The sequence below is a fragment of the Crinia signifera genome, chromosome 9, assembly GCF_055691185.1.
Source record: "Crinia signifera chromosome 9, ASM5569118v1, whole genome shotgun sequence".
NCBI classification, from domain to species: domain Eukaryota; kingdom Metazoa; phylum Chordata; class Amphibia; order Anura; family Myobatrachidae; genus Crinia; species Crinia signifera.
In genome coordinates, this window is record NC_139225.1 from 134,445,690 (window position 1) to 134,467,107 (window position 21,418).

Here is a 21,418-nt window from a genome sequence, read left to right on the forward strand (position 1 = left end):
TGTGGTGTGCAGATAGGTGATGAGCAGGAGGGGGTGGTGTGCAGGAGGGTGGTGGTGTGCAGATAGGTGATGAGCAGGAGGGGGGTGGTGTGCAGATAGGTAATGTGCAGGAGGGGGTGATGTGCAGGTGGGGGGTGGTGTGCAGATAGGTGATGAGCAGGAGGGGGTGGTGTGCAGGAGGGGGTGGTGTGCAGGAGGGGGGTGGTGTGCAGGAGGGGGGTGGTGTGCAGATAGGTGATGAGCAGGAGGGGGTGATGTGCAGGAGGGGGGTGGTGTGCAGGAGGGGGGGTGGTGTGCAGGAGGGGGGTGGTGTGCAGATAGGTGATGAGCAGGAGGGGGTGATGTGCAGGAGGGGGGTGGTGTGCAGGAGAGGGGTGGTGTGCAGATAGGTGATGTGCAGGAGGGGGGTGGTGTGCAGGAGGGGGTGATGTGCAGGAGGGGGGTGGTGTGCAGATAGGTGATGTGCAGGAGGGGGGTGGTGTGCAGGAGGGTGGTGGTGTGCAGATAGGTGATGAGCAGTAGGGGGTGGTATGCAGATAGGTGATGTGCAGGAGGGGGGTGGTGTGCAGGAGGGGAGTGATGTGCAGGAGGGGGTGGTGTGCAGGAGGGTGGTGGTGTGCAGATAGGTGATGAGCTTAGAGCAGGAGGGGGTGGTGTGCATGAGGGGGGTGGTATGCATTTGGATACATACCTCATCAGGTCCTCTGTCCAACCCAGATAGGTGATGAGCAGGAGGGGGTGATGTGCAGGAGGGGGGTGGTGTGCAGTAAGTGTGGAGGGGTGATGTGCAGGAGGGGGTGGTGTGCAGATAGGTAATGTGCAGGAGGGGGTGATGTGCAGGAGGGGGGTGGTGTGCAGGAGGGTGGTGGTGTGCAGATAGGTGATGAGCAGTAGGGGGTGGTATGCAGATAGGTGATGTGCAGGAGGGGGGTGGTGTGCAGGAGGGGGGTGATGTGCAGGAGGGGGGTGGTGTGCAGGAGGGGGGTGGTGTGCAGATAGGTGATGAGCTTAGAGCAGGAGGGGGTGGTGTGCATGAGGGGGGTGGTATGCATTTGGATACATACCTCATCAGGTCCTCTGTCCAACTAAGTAGACAGACAGTGAAGACAGAATCTACAACTACACCTGTCGCTGCTAGAAGGCAAAACGAAGGCTGCATAGGCCAGAGTGCAGTTAAGAGCCCGGGGATTTGGGGGTTAAACGTAGATGCATATGCAACACAGAGCAGGGTGTAATTCTTAGGCAAGTTAGCATGTGGTGCATAGGGGCCAATCAGCACCAGGAGGGGAGGTAGCTTAAGTGGGGTATATAGGGTCCAGCTTGGGGGAGGAACTTCCTCTTGGAATCCGGATTTACACAGTGCAGCACGCGAAGCTAAGTACATTTTACCTTGTTTTTAGGCCTTTATATATCGCGCAGCTGCAATCATGTCCGGCCGCCCCAAGAGATCTGCACCACCTCCACGGTGGTTGGCAGACGCAGCCCGCCCGCTGGTGACTGTACCAGCGCGCGGCGGAGGCAGGGGAGGCAGCAGGACGGCCGCGACCGCGTCATCGCGGGTGCGCGCGCCGTCTCCTGCACACTCCATCACTGGGGGACATGTTTCCCCAGCGCAGGGAAGCGTCTCCCCGGCTCAGCAGGGCTCTGCTATGAGCGGGGAGCGCGCTGCGCCATCAGCACATGGTGGGCACCCAGCAGCGAGTAGCGCTGCTGGGGACAGCGCTTTGGCGCCATCTGCTGGCGTTTTAACGCCAGCGCAGGTTATTCAGACCCCTATGGGCACCCCGCGCGCCTCAGGCAGCGGGGTGAGCGGTGGCGGGGTTTCACTTAGCGGGGGAGACGGGGGGGTGCCCCCCAGGACTAGCACCCCATTAGCGCAGGGTCCAGGGAGTCCTCTGCAAGTCATAACAGGGGGCCCCACATGGAGCCCTCTGCGAATGAATGCAGGTGGGCAGCGCGGGGCAGGTCAGGGCCCTTTGGCCTCCCTGACAGACATCTTGGCCCCGGGAAGGGGGTCGCTCATCCCCTTGGGCTGGGACGGTGGCCGTGGGGACGCTTTCGTCGGCGACCGGATGGATGGCGGTGCCCCCCCCCTTACAGGGTTGGCAGGCCCCGCAGCAGCAATGGCATCAGGGCCAGCAGCCATTCCCTGCGGCCCCTCAGGGCTTCGCCGGGGCCCCGGCGGGGCAGGGGGGACACCAGGGTTTTGGCCACACGGGTTTTGGTGCGGGTCAGCAGGCATACATGCAACCCCCCGTGCAGCAGCAACAGCAGTGGGCTTTTCCCGGTCCAAATGCGGGGGGTACCCAGGGTACCCCATGCCCAGCCCACATTACGGGCCCTACCCAGGGACTCAACAGGCCCCTTTCCCGTATTTCCCCCAAACAGCGGGGGCAGGTGGAGGGTTTCCCGGGGGGTATCTCGGGGGAGCATGGCGGGGTGCTAGCGCACCACAACCGCAGGGCCCAGGGGGGCCGCAGCAGGCTTTTCAGGGGGCGGCTTACACTCACCCCAACATGTATGCCCAGGCTCAACAGGTCAACCAGGTTTATGCGACTGGGGGCCTGGGGAGCTCTGGTACAGCAGCGGGAGGGTCAGTGAGGGTGACGGGCTCAGGATATGGTCCTAACACTGCACCTTTCTCTCCTGAGGTATCCTCTGTCGGTGGCAGGAGTGGCATTTTCGGGGGATCGTCCCAGGAAGAGGACGCAGAAGGGTCCAGGAGGGTTCCGGAATCCAGGCCAGCAACACCGGTGGCGGCTCCAGCCACACCCAGGGTCCCGGCACCAGCTCCCAGGACGACTGAGACTCCGGCATCCACGTCAAGGGCAGAAGCATCCACTTCCGCAGGGACGGGGGCCACAGCACGGGTGGATCCCGTGGTCCAAGGCGAAGCCTCTGGAGATGGTGAGAATGATAATACATCAGAGTGTGCATCCTCTTCCTCCCATTCCTCGGCTAGTAGTGACGAGTCTGGGTCCCCCAAGCGCCCGCGCAAGTTTGCAAAAATGGTTGCGCGCGCGGTTGCGAAAATAGTGGGTGGCACTAAGCGGGCTAGGAAAGAGGCGGAGCCAGAAGTAGCGACCACGGCAGGTGATATGGTCCATTGCACCAACACCGCCATGGCCAGGGGCCTGCGCAAGGGGATAAAGGATAAGATAAAAAGGGGAAAGTTTGTCGACTTCTTTACACTGACAGTCGACATGAAAAAAGATTTTGAGGCAGCCAAGAAGGCGGGAAGTGGTAGCGAGGCGGCCTTTAAAGGCTTCCACAATTGGCTGAAGGGCTTTCTAATCTTCTCCTCTTGTTACCTGAGCACAAGGCCTGGGGAGCACGTGAACGTCTTACGCTACCTGTTCCTTGTGAACGAGACGTACACGGATTATAAGGGGCTGGCGTGGCGGAACTACGATGAGAAGTTCCGCCTCGCTCACGCCGGGTCAAGGGTCATGCCCATGGGCTGCAAGCACGTGGAGATATGGCTCGAGGTCATAGGCAAAGGGCAGCATAGCTCAGACACATCGGGCAGGAAGCCATTTCCTGCGGCCAAACCCGGTTCCAAAACCGGCGGCAAAGGGAAGTGCTTTGCATACAACGAAGGCAAATGTGACAGGGGCGCCAAATGCCGCTTCCGTCACGACTGCAGTAACTGCGGGGGGGCGGGGCACCCCTCCAAATCCTGTAGGTCAGCGGCCAAAGGCGGGGATCACGGGGACGCCGGCACTGGCGGAAAGTAAGGCCCCTTCCCCAATTGTGGTAGACGCCCTGGCCCGTAGGTTAATGGCGTACCCTAACAGGGCTGACGCACGGTTTTTGTTAGACGGGTTTAGTTTTGGTTTCCCCCTCCCCATCCCTGACGAAATCAGAGTTTCCTGCATTAGGAACCTCAAGTCAGCCAGGGATTTTCCGGAGGTGGTCCGCCAGAAGGTCCAGGCTGAAGTGGCCCTGGGCAGGATGGCGGGCCCCTTCCAAGGGGACCCCCTCCCCAACATGTGTTTTTCCCCTCTCGGGGTGGTCCCTAAGAAGACCCCGGTCAAGTACAGGTTGATACAGCACCTGTCACACCCCCATGGCGCGTCTATAAACGACGCCATCCCTGATGAGTTCTGTAGTGTGCAGTACCAGCTATTTGACGAGGTACTAGACATAGTCCGGGGTTTCGGCCGAGGAGCACTTATGGCCAAGCTGGATATTGAATCCGCGTTTAGGCTCCTCCCATTGCACCCTAAGTCCTTCAGGTTCATGGGCTTCAGGCTAGATGGGGGCTCTTACATAGACAAGTGCTTACCGATGGGCTGTTCTGTCTCCTGCTCCTACTTCGAGAAATTCAGCACGTTCTTGCACTGGTGCATACAGAGCAGTACAGGCTGTGCGGGCGTAGCCCATTACCTGGATGACTTTCTCTTTGTGGGACCAGGAGATGACGGCACATGCACCCATATATTGTCCCGGGCGGTTTCCCTGCTGGAGGAGCTGGGGGTCCCTATAGCTGCGGATAAGACGGAGGGACCCACTAGGGTCCTATCTTACCTGGGTATAGAAATAGACTCGGCCGCGGGGTGCTGCCGTTTGCCTGAGGATAAGGTGACAAAGCTTCAGGGGTTAATAGTTGTGTGCTTGCAGAAAAAGAGGATACAGCTGAGACTATTGCAGTCCCTGCTGGGGTCCTTTAATTTTGCTTGCCGCATCATTCCCATGGGGAGGGTATTTTGCCGCAAGCTCGAGAGGGCCACGGCGGGTGTTCGGGACCCCCACCACACGGTCAGGCTGTCACGCGAGATGCGGGACGACATGGAAGTGTGGTCCGCATTCCTGGGGCAATTTAATAGAGAGCTTATATGGCCCACAGAGCCCGAATCCAGCAAGGAACTGCAGCTCTTCACAGATGCTGCTGGCTCCACGGGATTTGGGGCTTATTTCCAGGGGGAATGGTGCGTCTCACGGTGGCCACAGTCTTGGATTGACAGGGGTTTCACGGTCAATCTTCTGCTGCTGGGACTGTTCCCCATCATAGTATCAGTGCAGCTGTGGGCAGCGGAATTGGCAAATCGGAACATAGTGTTCTGGTGCGACAACCTGGGGGTGGTGCACGCAATTAACAATCAGAGGGCGGCTTCCCCAGAGGCCCTCAGGTTACTGCGTTACCTTGTGCTTCATTGTCTGAAGAACAATATACATTTTAGGGCTAGACATGTCCCAGGCATAGAGAACACTATCGCTGACGCTCTGTCTAGGTTTCAGTTTACAAAGTTTCAGGAGCTTGCTCCTGAAGCGTCACCCCTGGGGCTTAGGTGTCCAAATCTTGTATGGCAGATCATAGAATCGGCATGAAGGGTTTGGCACTGCTGTCACTGGCGCCCTCAACCCGCAGGGCTTACGAGGCGGCCTGGAGGGACTGGGAGGAGTTTCAGTCTGCGCCTGACGCTAGCGGTAAGTCGGTTGAGGACCGGTTACTCGCATTCGTATGGGGCCATTATGTAAGAGGCAGATCAAAGTCGGCTATGACGGCGGCTTTGGCAGGTATAGCATTCCACAGCAGGCTGAGAGGGGAGCAGGATCCCACAGCCTCTTTTGTATTGGCCAAGGCTTTGAGGGGCTGGGCTAAGCAGCGGCCGGTGCCTCCTGACACTCGGCGGCCTATAGATGAGCGCATGCTAGGGGAGCTAGTAGCAAGTCTGGATAGGGTGGCCGATACCCCCTTTGAGGCTGCGCTCCTGAAGGTGGCCTTTTCATTCGCCTTTTTCGGGGCATTCAGGATTGGGGAGCTGGTGGCTGCGAGCAAGAAGGCCCAGTCTGGTCTTAGGTCGGAGGACGTGGTTCTCCATGAGGACCACGTCCTGTGTAGGATACAGAGATCCAAAACAGACCAGTTGGGGAAGGGTAGTTGGGCCACCCTGCGATCCAGTGTGAACCAAGCCATTTGTCCTGTAGCATTGTGCAGGGACTTCATGTCTCTTAGGCCGGTTGGAGCCATGCAGTTTTTGGTGCACACAGATGGTGTGCCCCTCACCCGGTTTCAGTTCGGGGCTGTGTTTGGACGGTGCTTGACCGGCATAGGCCTGAGGGCTCAGGATTATGGGACACACTCCTTTCGCATAGGGGCCGCAACATGCGCAGCGGCGGCGGGGCTTCCACCCTCTGCCATACAGAAGGTAGGGAGGTGGAAGTCATCGGCTTATAAGAAGTATATAAGATTAGATAAGATAGATAAGGTAGATAAGTTGTAGAATGCGCCTGTTGCGCCAGCCCGAAAACGTAAGTTTACAATCGGTTCTGGAACGGCTAGCGTTCCGGAATCGACGGTGTGGAGTGAATTTTTTACTTTTTCCTCCGAGATAGAACTAATTCAATTCGGCTGTCACCAAAGTTCACCGGAGGTTTTTTAAGTTTTTCACCTTCACTTGGGCTGTTTACTGTATTCTGGTTGTGTTACAGTGTATATTATATTAATGTTAACGTTAGGTTTTTTCTCTTTCAGCCTTTTCCCTTTCCTCATCACATCAGGGGAGAGTTTGGGTAGTGGGCCACTCATATATTTTTTGGGGGCCAGGCATCCCATGGCCTCCAGAGCTTTAGGCTTGCTACGAGCTGACTCAGTGCAGTGGTTCGGGGTTAGGGGACTTCAGTGGGGTGGGCTTTATAGCCTACTAGTTTCCAAGGCCCGCAGTTCAGTGCCCCCCAACACATTGATAATACATCTAGGGGGCAACGACCTGGTTAAAAATACGGGGCTCTCCCTAATTTGCAGCATAACGGCTGACCTTGAGCGCATTGCGGCCCTTTGGCCAGGAGTGCTGATAGTGTGGTCTGATATTGTCCCCCGGCTTCAGTGGCGGGGCTGCAGGAATGCAGTTGCCATAGATAGGGCAAGGCGAAAGGTGAACCACGCTGTTACCAGGAGGGTAAACGCCATGGGGGGCAGGGCAGTGCGTCACCCCACGATAGTTAGGGAGTCGGCCCACCTGTTTAGGTCAGATGGGGTCCACCTGTCTGACGCGGGCATGGAAGTTTTCCTGGGCGACATCTTTTCTGGTGTAACTCGGCAACAGTAAGGCATTAGGTCTAGTTGAGGGGTGGCGGGCCTGGTCCCGGGCGACCTTGTGTTAGGTCTGGGGAGCCTTGGCAGTGGCGAGAAGGCGCTCTCGACCAGCAGTCGGGTGAGGTGTCAGGTGGTCACCGTGCGGTATTACCCCCCCCTTGCCAGGACGGTGGGCGAGTCCCAAAATGAGCGGGGACGGTGGGCACTTCCTTGAGCTGTCCGCGCCCTACCTTAGAGGGGGCGGGGAGCCGTCACGGTGCAGGCTGCACCTTACGTAAGGGGTGTGTTTGTTAGATTGGAGCGATGCAGTCGCTGCCATTGACATACACCTATGACTGGTGCTGGTCTCAAGTGCTGTCTTGGCCATCCCTTTGATAGACTAACAAGGGTCATACCACCTAAATAAATAACTTGACCATTTTAAACTTATGCCATGGTTGTCTGAGTCTTATTTTTAGATAAGGTGTCCGCGTGAATTATTTCTAGGAAGTTATGTAAGGGTAACAACAAAGGGTAACCAATATAATCCCTTGGGCGCCTTAAAGTCAGACAGTAAGTAGTCAGCATCAGTGGGCATTGTTCTTTTATATTGTCTTTTGCACCTTCATTTTACCACTTGCTAATACATTTGTGCTTCTTCTACTACAGTATAATGATTTTTTTCAAGCTTTATAGGCCTAAAGGCCCCATACACTGTGAGGTATCGCATGCCTCCTTCACATTCGATACTCCACCGCCTGCCTGCAGGGGAGTCGCCAGGCTACCAGGCGGCAGGAACGCATACTTTGCAATCCTTTTGTATACGATGTATCATATTCGATCCCAGCAGGAGATAGCGTGATTCTGGTTGGAGTCTATATATTATAATTGTATCTATTGCTTTTCTTTTTGTGAAATCTTTTGAAGATAAAATGTCTTCTATTGGTAAAGAATTTATGCTACCATCGCCAGCGTATGTATATAACTGCAATCAGCTATAACAATGGAGAGGCGAAGGGCTGATAGAAGGATGGACAGAGGGAGAGGTACACGGATGAGAGATGGAACGTGGTAGTAAGGGAGGGAAGGAGAGGTGATAGAAGGATGGATCCCAGGGTATGTCACCCCCTAGCCAAAGAATACTGCCAGAGACCCCAAGGCATACGACCCTCTAGGGGTCGCGGCCTCATGGGAAGGGACGCAATTAGGAGCCACGCCCCTGTTTTTGACACTGTGTGGTCATGCCCAGTGCTCAGTGAGCTGCTAGACTTGCCCCCATTCCCACTCCTCTGGTGAATGGACGATCACACTGTGCACCTGTTCACCGCTGAGCAGCAAGTGACAGGTGCCCCTGTGGTGAAAGGGAAGTCGTAGGCCGGTAACTCTTTGGTTTTCCTGGTTCTCTGAGAAGTGTGTCACCTCTTCCTGCTCTGTCGTCCTTTTTAAAGCGTGGGCAAGAACCAGCCACAGGGGACGTTTCAAGGGTGTTTATTAATAGCGATATACCTGAGGTCAGGTAGCGGACAGAGCGACCAATCAAACGGTATCATAAGAAAAGGGGTGGACCTTTACAAAATGCAAAGAACCTGATATTTCAAAGTAAGGCACGTCTGCACAGTTTTACACACACAATGGTGACAAATATACTTCTGACCAATCAATGGTAAATAATAGCACAGTTTAACAATTTACTAATATTATCTATGTCTTGGCTAGCACGGCTGATTAACATGGACTCAATTGGGCAGAATCAAGGGACAATCACGTGGCACTGGCTATACTCAAAAAGGCTTAACGCAGAGCCGGTGCTAAGGTGTCCGGCGCCCTCCTGCAAACCATACATTTTGCGCCCTTTCACATTGCCATTGCAACAAGCTGCAGTCCGATTGTGGGAGCGTTATGCAACATGCGATCCTATGGAGGATCTCGGGTGCATACACATGTATGCATACACTATCTCAGTGCTGTGTCCGCAAAATGTTGCAGGCATTAAAGGTGCCCACACACACTGTGAGAATCGCATACGTTATGGGCTAAATCGCATTGCACGGCATGCAATGTGTGCGCTATGCGATCCGAAAGCAGTACAAAAAGTATGTGCAGCACTCGTGACTGAGGGGGAAAGGAGGGGAAAGGAGGGGAGAGGAGGAGACAGAAGAAGAGGGGAGGAGATTGAGGGGGCGGAGTGTTGAGGACTGGCAGTGGCACTGGCACAGCACACTGAGAAGAGGGAAGGAAGGGGAGGTGGTGCTGCTGCCTGTTCGTCATTTGATTGACAGCTGACAGGCGCAGGGAGCAATGGGTAGGGGGCAGATCCGGACATGACATGTCATCCAGGCTTTCACAGACAGCGCTACATGCCTCAGCGCAAGTGTCCGTGAGGAAGAGGGGGCAGGTCACAGGAGGAGGACAGTGTGTGCGCGGTGCAGGGAGCTGCTCAGCCTCTCCATACTGCCGCCCGCTGTCAGACAGGCGCTGCGGGCGGTGTGCAGGAGGCAGTGGCAGTGAGGGCTGAGGCAGCTTTAGCAGAGCAGGGAGGGAGACAGCGCCTTTTCAGCATGGCGCCTCCCTGCTTTGCAGGAGCTGCTGAGTGGGTAGCGCCGGCCCTGGCTTAACGCCGTCGTACCAACCAGCCGTGTCACCAAAGAGGTACCCCAAAAATACTCTCCGGGCTTAATGAACACAAGTTAACGCAATTATTTCTATCAATCTGTATAAATACAAGGCAACTTGCAATCACATTAAACACAATCGCTGGCAACCTGTGCTGGCACTGGGATGGTTGTGCCCTGGCCAAAACGGGGTACCCCCAAGTTGGGGTGCCACACCCCCGCCTTCCACTGCAGGACACTGGGTGGGACAGCAGGACAGTCTCTCAAAAACATGACTGTGCTGACAAAATTGGGAAAGCAATGATACATGGCTACATTGATTTATAAATAGGTCATTCAGCGCCAGCTACAGGACACTTTTAGGTACTACACACTACAGGTGACATTTAATAGAATGCGATTTTTAGTAACATTCCAAATTCGCCCATTATCGCACTTTTTAAAATCTCATTTTTTGCTGTGTGCGTATTCCGGGCAAAAAAGTGCGATAATGTGCGATATTTAGTCATGAAAATGTGCGAATGTGAGGAAATGTGGGAATTTGTTTTAAAGTTAAATAAAAAAAAAAAAAAAACGTGAGGTACCTCCTGAGCATAACCAGCCCCGGGGCTCATTGAGCCGGACCTGGTTCCAAAAATACGGGAAACAAAAAGCATAGGTGTCCCCCGTATTTCTGAAACCAGCACCGGACTCCAACAGCCCGCGGTGTCATGCCACAGCCGGGGGACACTTTTCACATAAGGGCGGAGGGTTGATACATCCCGCCCTTAGCCTCTTGCAGGATTTCACAGTTACAGCCGTGGCTGCTGGGATTTCTGTGATGTCCAGGAGCTGAGAGTGTCTATGATGTGATCTGTTTCCAAAAACCTTGACCATGCTCTCTCGTGGAGTATAATATATCACAATAGCAGTCAGAACTGGAGACGGGGGTAGATGTTTATTGGTGGCCATGGTAAGTTACCGGACTGAGGGCCAGATGCACTAAGCTTCAAAAGTGCTAAAATGGAGAGTAATAAACAGCCAGCCAATCAGCTCCTCCCTGACATTTTTTAAACATAGTCTGTGACATGGAAGGTTGGAGCTGATTGGCTTGCTGTTTATGACTCTCCATTTTATCACTTTTGAAGCTTAGTACATCCGGCCCAATGACTACTGCTTTCTAGTGTGTTCTCTATTGAATCTATCTTACAAGGAATATACAATTTCCTCATTTGTAAAACAAAAACATTTTATTAATGAATAACACAAGAGCAGAGCCCCAGACTCCAGGACTGTGTGTCTGCCGTCCAGATTTCCTCACTCATCTTCTCAGAGCGTACTGGAAGTTGCTTAGAACTGTATCAGTGACAGCACCACATCTCCTGCAACCTCCAGGGTGTTAATATACTGCAGATGCTGGTACCGATGGACGTAGTCACAGAACGGTTGTCCATTCACAAATATCTTGTAGCGGCCATTGCCGCTGCGGATGGAGACCTGGAAGGAAAAAGTCAAATCATTATCTAGAGAGGTGGACGTGCATGTGTTATAAGCAGCGGCTCCAGTGAGATAATACGGTGGCCAATGAGACAATGGTGGGCATTGGTTGCCCTCAGCAGCTGCCTAGACCTGTGCACAGTGTATGTCCAGGCACTCAGGATTACGGCTGTTCCAGCAGCTGGGTACTACACTCAGGGGTAGATGTATGAAGCAGTGATAAGGGAGGAGAAGTGATAAAGTGCCTGGTACTTTATCACCGGCCAATCAGCTCCTGACTCTCCCTTTTTAGACCTAGGGCGGGATGTTGTAAAATTTGCCGCCCCCCTTCGCCGGACATCGCATTATTAATAGCGGCATATGCTCTAACATATGCAGTTATTAACGCAAGGGACAGCTCTTGCGATAAGAACTGTCCCTTGCGATGCGGCGCCGGTGCTGGACTTCCGGGTCTGTGACCCAGGAGTCCATCTGCGCATGCGCAGACCCCGGCACCGGCCGCAGGGCACGCTGGGAGGGATCCGTGACGGATCCCTCAAACAGCGCTGCGGTAAGAAGCCCATAGGCTTCTGCAGGGAATCGCCAGCTTTTGCTGGCGATTCCCTCCACAGCGCTGTCTCTGCGGAGGGACAGCACAGCATACAGAAATGTGGTAAAAACCCTGATAACGGGGTTTTTACCTCATTTCTGTGATAGAGAATCTCCCCCTAGCCTGTAACTTTAATGTCAGGAGCTAATTGGCCGGTGATAAAGTACCAGGCACTTTATCACTTCTCCTCCATTATCACCGCTTCATAAATCTACCCCTCAGTCACTGAAAAGACACAGTGGCACAGCGGATTGCATGGAAATGTTACTTCCCCTATCGCACCGCAGCAGGAAGAGGAGGAGCTATGGGAGGAGGTGGGGATAGCACAGAGACCGCCCAGCCAAGAACAACCTACAAGAGATCTGGGGAGGATTCCAGAGAGTACCAGGTGCCCTGGAGCTAGTATGCCCATGCTGTGCCCGGGCCGCTGATGTACACATCCACTGCTGCTGTACCTCAGCCTCATAGATAGCAATGTGCTTGTGCCTCATTGCTGACTACCCTCCTCTCACCCTGACCTCCCCTGTCACCTTGCCTGGCCCACTTAAGGTCCCCATACATTTATGCCTCCTTCACATGCGATACCTCTGCATGCCATAGAGCCGCCAAATCCAATCACAGCACACGGGATCGAACATAGGATGGTATCCGGAGGTAACACACATGCAGTGTGATACTTTTCACCCAATTTCTCGACCTGATGGGTTGAAATCGTGTGAAAAGGGCCCAAATCGTATAAATGTATGGTCACCTTTACAGCACCCCTGCAGCGGTCCTTACAGTGATGCCTGCCTCCAGGATCCTGCCACAGAGTTGCTCTCTCTAATGCCAGAGGAACCCCGGTGTACGGATCTCTGACCTCAGCTCCCATGCCCTGATGGGCTGGCTTTCTGTGATAAAATGGAGAGTGATAAACAGCCAGCCAATCAGCTCCTACCTGTCATGTCACAGACTGTGTTTGAAAAATGTCAGACAGGAGCTGATTGGCTGGCTGTTTATCACTCTCCATTTTATCACTTTTGAAGCTTAGAGAATCTGGCCCCTTATCTGCTGTCACAGAGCCAATCTCACATCAGCTGACCATACACAGCGTGCTGCTAATCTCTCCTCAGCAGCTTGCTAGGGCTCCTCCAACAAGCCCAGGTCTCAGTCAAGCTGTTATGGGGCCCAGAGATGAAAGGGGCCACCTTCCCTGTCAAAGTTACATGTGTCATATACATTTTCCACCGTTGGGTGGTACATAGGGGCCCTTACAAACTTTTGCTACTGGGCCTTCAACTATCTAGTTACGCCACTGGCCTGGGTAATTAGTAACGCTGCCCACTCAGTGCCCCTGGGTGAAGGCTGGTATATTGACCAAACCTGGCCACAGTGGCTGGTTGGTATGATTAGGGGAGCTGGTTTGTTTATGTGGCCATGATTTAATTAAGGCCACGCCCACAATTAAATAACCACACCCATATGTAAATAACTTGTTGCATATCGTATGGGCCACTATTATGTGCAACCCCAACCAATCACATACACACACGTTACACATATACTTACATCAAAGTACTGCCCTTGCATGAAGGGGTTAAATGACGTGTGTCTCTCCTCAGGACCCCAGGCCCCCCCGAGCTTGCTGTTCCTCACCACCACGTTCTCATTTATTCGGACATTGAAGTGTAGAGCTGTGTCACCTGATGAGGTGTTAAAGTTAATGTGGAACCTGGAACATGAAAGCAGATTACCAGCACATACTGTAGAAATGATTGCACAGGAAATGTCAGCAGTAGTTAATAATGTTCCATAGTGCAGAATATAATAACGTGCTATAGTTCAGAAGATAGTGGATGATGACTGTGTCCACAATCTACCACTATGCAGAACTTTGGAGTGAGGGGGCAATTTTAAGGCATTTGCAAATAAAACTCAATCCAGACTGACTTTATATATGCCGAGAATGGGGCGGGCACATACATCATGTGATGTCAGCCCCTCTGTCCTGTGCAGGCTTCGGCACGCCTGTATTCGAATAGGGAGTAGCCGCATAGTAGGACCTTAAGAAGCAGATCATTGGTGTGTTGCGCGCCCCCCCTGTCAGACAAGTGTGTCTCTGACCCACATCCCCAAGTGTGTCTCTGACCCACATCCCCAAGTGTGGCTCTGACCCCCATCCCCAAGTGTGCCTCCGACCCACATCCCCAAGTGTGTCTCCGACCCACATCCCCAAGTGTGGCTCCGACCCACATCCCCAAGTGTGTCTCTGACCCACATCCCCAAGTGTGTCTCTGACCCACATCCCCAAGTGTGTCTCTGACCACCATCCCCAAGTGTGGCTCTGACCCACATCCCCAAGTGTGGCTCTGACCCACATCCCCAAGTGTGCCTCCGACCCACATCCCCAAGTGTGCCTCCGACCCACATCCCCAAGTGTGGCTCCGACCCCCATCCCCAAGTGTGGCTCCGACCCACATCCCCAAGTGTGTCTCTGACCCACATCCCCAAGTGTGTCTCTGACCCACATCCCCAAGTGTGTCTCTGACCACCATCCCCAAGTGTGGCTCTGACCCACATCCCCAAGTGTGCCTCCGACCCACATCCCCAAGTGTGCCTCCGACCCACATCCCCAAGTATGCCTCCGACCCACATCCCCAAGTGTGCCTCCGACCCACATCCCCAAGTGTGTCTCTGACCCACATCCCCAAGTGTGCCTCCGACCCACATCCCCAAGTGTGCCTCCGACCCACATCCCCAAGTGTGTCTCCGACCCCCATCCCCAAGTGTGCCTCCGACCCACATCCCCAAGTGTGCCTCCGACCCACATCCCCAAGTGTGCCTCCGACCCACATCCCCAAGTGTGCCTCCGACCCACATCCCAAGTGCGTCTCCGACCCACATCCCCAAGGTTATGTAAAATATTCGGAGGGTCACTTACCTTCTTCCCCCCTGTGGTATAAACCCTCTCACCACAAAGGTACTCTTAGGTGACACCCCACCAGGTATGTTTCCAAAGTAAGGAACTGGCTGTGAGAGACAATACAGAATGAGTCAAGAGACAGAGAGTGGAATGTACTAAAGGAAAAATGTGGCAGAAAACCCTGTTTTCTGGGGTTTTACCACGTTTTCATATGTCCTAAAGCCCCTTCCAGCTGGGCTTCTCTGCAGAGCTGGCATAACTCCATAAAAGTCCATGGGCTCCTCTTCGCAGCTCTGCTGTGCAAGAGATCCGTCACGGATCACTCCCAGCATGCACTGCGGCCACCAGTGTCTCTGCGTATGAATAGAGGGACTCCCAGATCACAGACCTGAAAGTCCGAGCAGCAGTGGGGATCACAAAGGGAATCTCTTATCGGGAGAGCTGCCCTTTGCGTTGCTCATCGCATATTCATATGTGGTAAGCATCGGAATGTTGGGCGGCGGGATGTACCGCCGCTGCTTGGTACATCCCGCCCAGATACACAAACTCGTACAGACAGTGAGAGACAGTGACATGGAAACACATGTACTGAGAGACAGTCACATAGCTGCACACAGGCCAGAGACACTCAGAAAAAGGACAGTGTGGGACATGATCTTTGTCTACTGACCGGGTTATAGACGGGTCCTCCCATTGCCTGTCAGGATAGAGAAACACATATTACTAATTGTAGCCAATACATCATACTTGCCTACTTTTGAAAACTAGTTTCAGGGAGATTATAGTTGGTAGTAGAATTTTGCACAGCGCCCCATTAAGGGTGTGTGTCATGCTCCACCCAAAAGGCGTGTCTAATTCCATATATGGCGAGGTTGTGAACGTGGCACCTAGAAGCGTAGGTGTGTACTGTCAATCCTTTAAAATTACTTATATCCAAATGTAGATGAGCCCCAAAGCAGTTAGTGAGAGCTACTATACTTGGTAATGTGCTGGGAAATGGTGCTGATGACTCAATGTAATATATCTATCTCTCATTCCTTTTATCCCAAAACAGTGTAACAGTGTAATGTGGGCTAGGTGAAATGAGGGAGATTGCTAGACTAATGAGGGAGAGAGGGAGATTGCTGTTATTTCAGGGAGTCTCCTGCAGAATGCAGGAGGGGAGGCAACTATGCAATAATCCCAAACATACACCAATAACAATCCTATGTAAATAACAGTGACCTTGTACTTTTGTGTCCTCCATACTTGTATGTGTAACAGAGTGATATCTGCCCTGTCTGATACGCCAAAGTGTGGCATTCTCTCTTAAAACACAATCCTCTATATAATAGAAGGCTTACACTACTCCTTACCATTATGGGGGGAATTCAAGTGTTTTGCACACCAACAGCCACTAGACGGAGTTATGCGGGGTACACACCAGGACGACCCGCTCACGATGCAGGTCGTGAGCGGGTTGTCAGTATCTCCTCCGACCCGCTCACGATCACGCGGAGCGCATGACCCGCTCATGATGTGCACCGTACGCGGGTTCCGATCCGATGGCGACCCGCACCCGGGTGTATGGTTGTTTCCAGATCCTACCTGCTGCAGGTAGGATCTGAATAACGGCCAACCGACCCGCGGGGCTGCGCATCCGATCGAATCAAATCAGGACAGAAAAGGGCCCAAACACCACACAATATACGTCCAATCGGTCGGAATTGGATCTAGATTGATGGGATCGGACCCTTGTCATCCTGGTGTGTAACCAGCATTACTCTGTGCGTGCAGATCTGACATTACTATTATGTTGTTCTATCATTAGCAGCTAGTAACATATAATCACACTAGGTGATTCATCGCGCCCTACGGGCGCTCTTCACACCGTCGTAAGGGGCTGCGCCCCCTTAATTTGTGAACATTTGTATATGAGAAAGATGGTTAGAATTGTATGAAAGATGCCTGTATTGCAACTTGAGTTATAGGTGAAATGTGTTAAATAGAGAGCATATAATGTGGAAGGGGGTGTGTATTGTTTTGTTTAATTAAAAAGCGGTTACAGATAGAGTAAGATGTACATTGATAGTGTGGATGGTACAGTGACATTTGTGGGTGTGTGTGGGGGGGGGGCTGTGTGTGCATGTTGTTTAGGTGTGTGTGTGCAATAGTATAGTAGGGTGTTTTTGAGTCAGCGGCTCCCCACTGGCGGAGGTCACGACACAGGAAAACAGGAGGCTGGGTAGTGATAGGGGTGTGTGGGCATAAGGGGGACTAAAGAGGAGGGTGGGAGATACTGTGCAGCTTCTGCCAGTGGGTGAGGGTCCAGTGTGGCAGTACAGGAGTACAGGATGGTGGCCCTGAGTCAGTGTCTCCTCCTACTGGGTGGGAGTTAGGGTACATGAGAGCAGGAGGCTGGGCTATGAGGCATGATAGGGGCATGTGGGCAACACAGCGTCATGCGACTCCCCAGTCGTGGAAGTTACGGTTCAGGAGAGCAGGAAGCTGGGTAGTGATAGGGGTGTGTGAGTATACGGGGGACTAAAGAGGGGCTTAGGGGTGCCGTGAATTGTGGGAGGGGCGTGGGGGGTGCCGTGAATCAAGGGAGGGAGGGGGCGCAGGTGTCCGCGAATCGCGGGAGAGGGCGGGGGTCCGCAAAGCGTGGGAGGGGGCGTGAATTGCGGGAGGGGGGGTTGCGAATTGCGGGAGGGGGGGTTTGCGGGGGGGTGACGTGAATCGTGGGAGGGGGCGTGAATTGTGTGGGGGGGGGTGCGCGTGGGGTCCGTGAATTACGGGGGGGGGGGCACGGGGCGCGATAAATCACCTAGTTGGTTATATATTCTTGTAGAAGGATGGTAGGATGTTGCTGTCATTCAGAATGCATTTACATAAACAGTAATAGTAGCAGTAAAAGATCTGACTTAAAGCACCTACAGTAAAACAGAACAGGTGTTCTATATTATACAAAGAATTGGTTGATGATGTGTAGGTTGATTTGCACATAGTTGTCACTGGAAAAAAATTGCTACAAAAAAAATCAACACAGAAAGGTCAACACATGTAAATGTTGACATAAGTGTGGCACTTCATTGGTGTCCATGTCGACACATGAGACTGAATATGAAAACATTCAAAAAAGAAAAAAAATCTTCAAAAACTCATGTCAACCTTTTTCATTGTCGACCATAGCCATGTCAGTGTTTTGCATGTGCCATTTAATCCTGGGGTTGCCGTGAATCGCGAGCGGGGGTGGGGGGGGGAGGGAGGAGGTGAGGTGTGTCCGCGAATCACGGGAGGAGGGGTCGTGGGTGGATGCCGTGAATTGCGGGAGGGGGGGTCGCGGGGGGGGGGGGTGTGTGGGGGCCGCGAATCGTGGGAGGGGGGACGCGGGGGGTTGCAGTGAATCGTGGGAGGGTGGGTCGCAGGGGCGGGGGGTTGCCGCAATGACAGGGGGGGGAATCGTGGTAGGGGGGGGTCGCGGGGGGTGGGGGGTACTGCGAGGAAGGGGGAGCCTGGGGGGTTGGCACAAATCGTGGGGGGGGGGGGTGTCGCGGGGTGCCACGAATCGCAGGAGGGGGTGTGTCACGGGGTTGGGCTGCATATCGGGTGAGTCGCCGCGAATTGGGGGGGTGTGCTGTGAATCGCGGGAGGAAAAAATCAACACAACACAAGAAAAAATCAACACAGAAAGGTCAACACATGTAAATGTTGACATAAGTGTGGCATTTCATTGGTGTCTATGTCGACACATGAGAATGAATATGAAAACATTGAAAAAGTGAAAAATAAATCTTCAAAAACTCATGTCAACCTTTTTCATTGTCGACCATAGCCATGTCAGTGTTTTGCATGTGCCATTTAATCGTGGGGTTGCCGTGAATGGGGGGGAGGGAGGGACACATTGCTCTGTTTCTGGACTTTCTTCTTAATTTATGGATTACCATCACCTGTGCTTAAACACCTTTCTTATCAATTACCCTGTTTAAAACAGGTGATGACAATCTTAAATTAAGATGGAAGTCCACAAACAGAGCATTCTGTCCCTCCTGGAGAGGTTCATGTTGGGAGGTATGGAGGTGTGGGGCGCTCACCTGGTGTGTCTGGTGAGTAGCTGTGACTTTGCTGTGTAACATGGAGAGGCAGAGGGTGTCTGGCACTGTCTGTGGGCTCACTGAGCTGGTTCTCTGTCATGTGAGTCAGTCATGTGAGTCAGAGGCTCCATCCAGCGTTATAGCTCCAGACACACTTTGAGTGACAGATGTAGCCAAATATATAAGAGATGACCAGTATACTGTATAGCAAAGCTGTGATCCGCTATTTCTTTTTAGCACTTTCCTGCTTGCTGATCCTAAGGGGTACATTTAATTAGATGAGAGTCCTATCAAAGATGGGATGTTGCCCATAGCAACCAATCAGATTCCATCTATTGTCTTCTAGAAGGTGCTAAATAAATAATAAGTAGAATCTTCATTAGAACTCCCATCTTAGTAAATGTACCCCTCATGGTCCTGCGTGGTAATCCCCTTATTTATATTGTACTTGCACTATAGTATGTTCTCCCTGGGATAGTCGTCTGCTATGCTGGTTGTTCACTTTAATGTGAAAATTAGTAAATACTGTATGTTATTTGATTAAATAAAAGATAAGCTGGGATCCGCATTTTATTAATATGTGTGTCCTGGTGGGAGAATAGTGCATCTGCACACTAGGCATCAGCCTTCAGCAGATCAGACACCAAAGACAGGGCTTTCTACATACAGATAAAAGCAGGCTGGTTAAAGCGTACTCACGGGTAGGTTCATGGATGGGTAGCTTGGCAGAGGCGCTGCCTAAGGAGGAAGAAAGAGATAAATCACTATGCCAAGGTGTTCAGTGACAACAAGTCACAGCAATGATATCAGAATACGAGGTCATGGTATCAATCTCATAGGTCACTTACCCCTCCAGGGTAGACAGGGCCAGTCATTGGACCCTGCAATAGAAATATAGACAGACACTTTTTCAGTGTTCACTATTATCGACTGTACTTTGCACTAGTACTAGCCTGTTCTTTATCACTTATCTATGTCCTCCCACAGTCACCAGCATGTTCCCCTTCTATCTATTTCCTCACACTGTACCGGCATGTTCCCCCTCCATCTCCTCCCACAGGATCCCATTTAACATTCAATATTTGTGGTTAAATCCACGAAAACACCAGGGGTTAACCTCAAATATTGAGTATCACCCAAAGGATTGTAGGAGGAACCGCAATCCCTGCTGCGATCCCTCCTGCACCGCCGTCGGCCGCACCCCCCATAGGTTTCTATGAGGCATGCGCAGCTGCCCGATGTTCGGGCAGCAGTGCTTTGCATCCCTGGGCTACTGCCATTCTGAGATGGCAGTAGTCCATTGTAGTTTATGGGCTATGGATCGCACTGCCGCCGGGGCAGTCACCAGTATGTTCCACCTATGTCCTCTCACAGTCACCAGCATGTTCCCCTTGCTTCTATCTCCTTCCACAGTCACCAGCATGTTCTCTTTCCATCAAACTCTTAGTACAGTCAGCAGCATGTTCCCCTTCACTCTATCTCCTTCTATAGTCAAAAGTATGTTCCCCTTCCATCTATCTCCATCCAGTTACCAGCATGTCCCCTTCCATCTATCTCCTCCCACAGTCACCAGTATGTTTCGATTCTATCTCCTCCCACAGTCACCAGCATGTTCCCCTTCCATCTATATCTTCCCACAGTCACTAGCATGTTCCCCTTCTATCTATCTCCATCCAGTTACCAGCATGTTCCCCTTCTATCTATCTCCTCCCACAGTCACCAGTATGTTTCCATTCTATCTCTTCTCACAGTCACCAGCATGTTACCCTTCCATCGATCTCCTCCCACAGTCACCAGCATGTCCCCTTTCCATCTATCTCCTCCCACAGTCACTAGCATGTCCCCTTTCCATCTATCTCCTCCCATAGTCACTAGCATGTTACCCCTTCCATCTATCTCCTACAGTCATCAACATGTTCCTCTTCTATCTCCTTCAACAGTTATCAGCCTGTTAACCTTCCATCTATCTCCTCCTACAGTCACTAGCATGTCCCCCATCCATCTCCTCCCACAGTCACTAGCATGTTCCCCGTTCATCTATCTCCTCCCATAGTCACCAGCATGTTCCACTTCCAGCTAGCTCCTCCTACAGTCTCTAGCATGTTCCCCTTCCATCTATTTCCTCTCACAGTCACCAGCATGTTCCCCTTGCTTCTATCTCCTTCCACAGTCACCAGCATGTTCTCTTTCCATCGAACTCTTAATACAGTCAGCAGCATGTTCCCCTTCACTCTATCTCCTTCCATAGTCAAAAGCATGTTTACCTTCTATCTCCTCCCACAGCAACCAGCATATCCCCCTTCCATCTATCTCCTCCCAGTCATCAGTATGTTCCCCTTCCATCTATCTCCATCCAGTTACCAGCATGTTCCCCTTCAATCTATCTCCTCCCACAGTCACCAGTATGTTCCCCTTCCATCTATCTCCATCCAGTTACCAGCATGTCCCCTTCCATCTATCTCCTCCCACAGTCACCAGTATGTTTCGATTCTATCTCCTCCCACAGTCACCAGCATGTTCCCCTTCCATCTATATCCTCCCACAGTCACTAGCATGTCCCCCTTCCATCTATCTCCTCCCACAGTCACTAGCATGTTCCCCTTCTATCTATCTCCATCCAGTTACCAGCATGTTCCCCTTCTATCTATCTCCTCCCACAGTCACCAGTATGTTTCCATTCTATCTCTTCTCACAGTCACCAGCATGTTACCCTTCCATCGATCTCCTCCCACAGACACAAGCATGTCC

The 21,418-nt window shown here is 52.4% G+C and overlaps 1 protein-coding gene across 1 annotated transcript in view; it reads right to left on the reverse strand.

Moving 5' to 3' along the window:
- Positions 1-10,802: 10,802 nt before the first annotated feature.
- The window catches only part of LOC146036931 (uncharacterized), a 69,780-nt gene continuing 59,164 nt past the window's right edge, over positions 10,803-21,418 (reverse strand). The window contains exons 24-29 of the mRNA XM_083160768.1: positions 19,519-19,551; positions 19,370-19,408; positions 15,268-15,294; positions 14,616-14,704; positions 13,244-13,406; positions 10,803-11,106 (exon numbers count right to left, since the gene is read on the reverse strand). Of these exons, the coding sequence (XP_083016894.1) occupies positions 10,960-11,106; positions 13,244-13,406; positions 14,616-14,704; positions 15,268-15,294; positions 19,370-19,408; positions 19,519-19,551 (498 nt within the window). The 3' untranslated portion in view covers positions 10,803-10,959. The remainder of the gene's footprint in view (positions 11,107-13,243; positions 13,407-14,615; positions 14,705-15,267; positions 15,295-19,369; positions 19,409-19,518; positions 19,552-21,418) is intronic.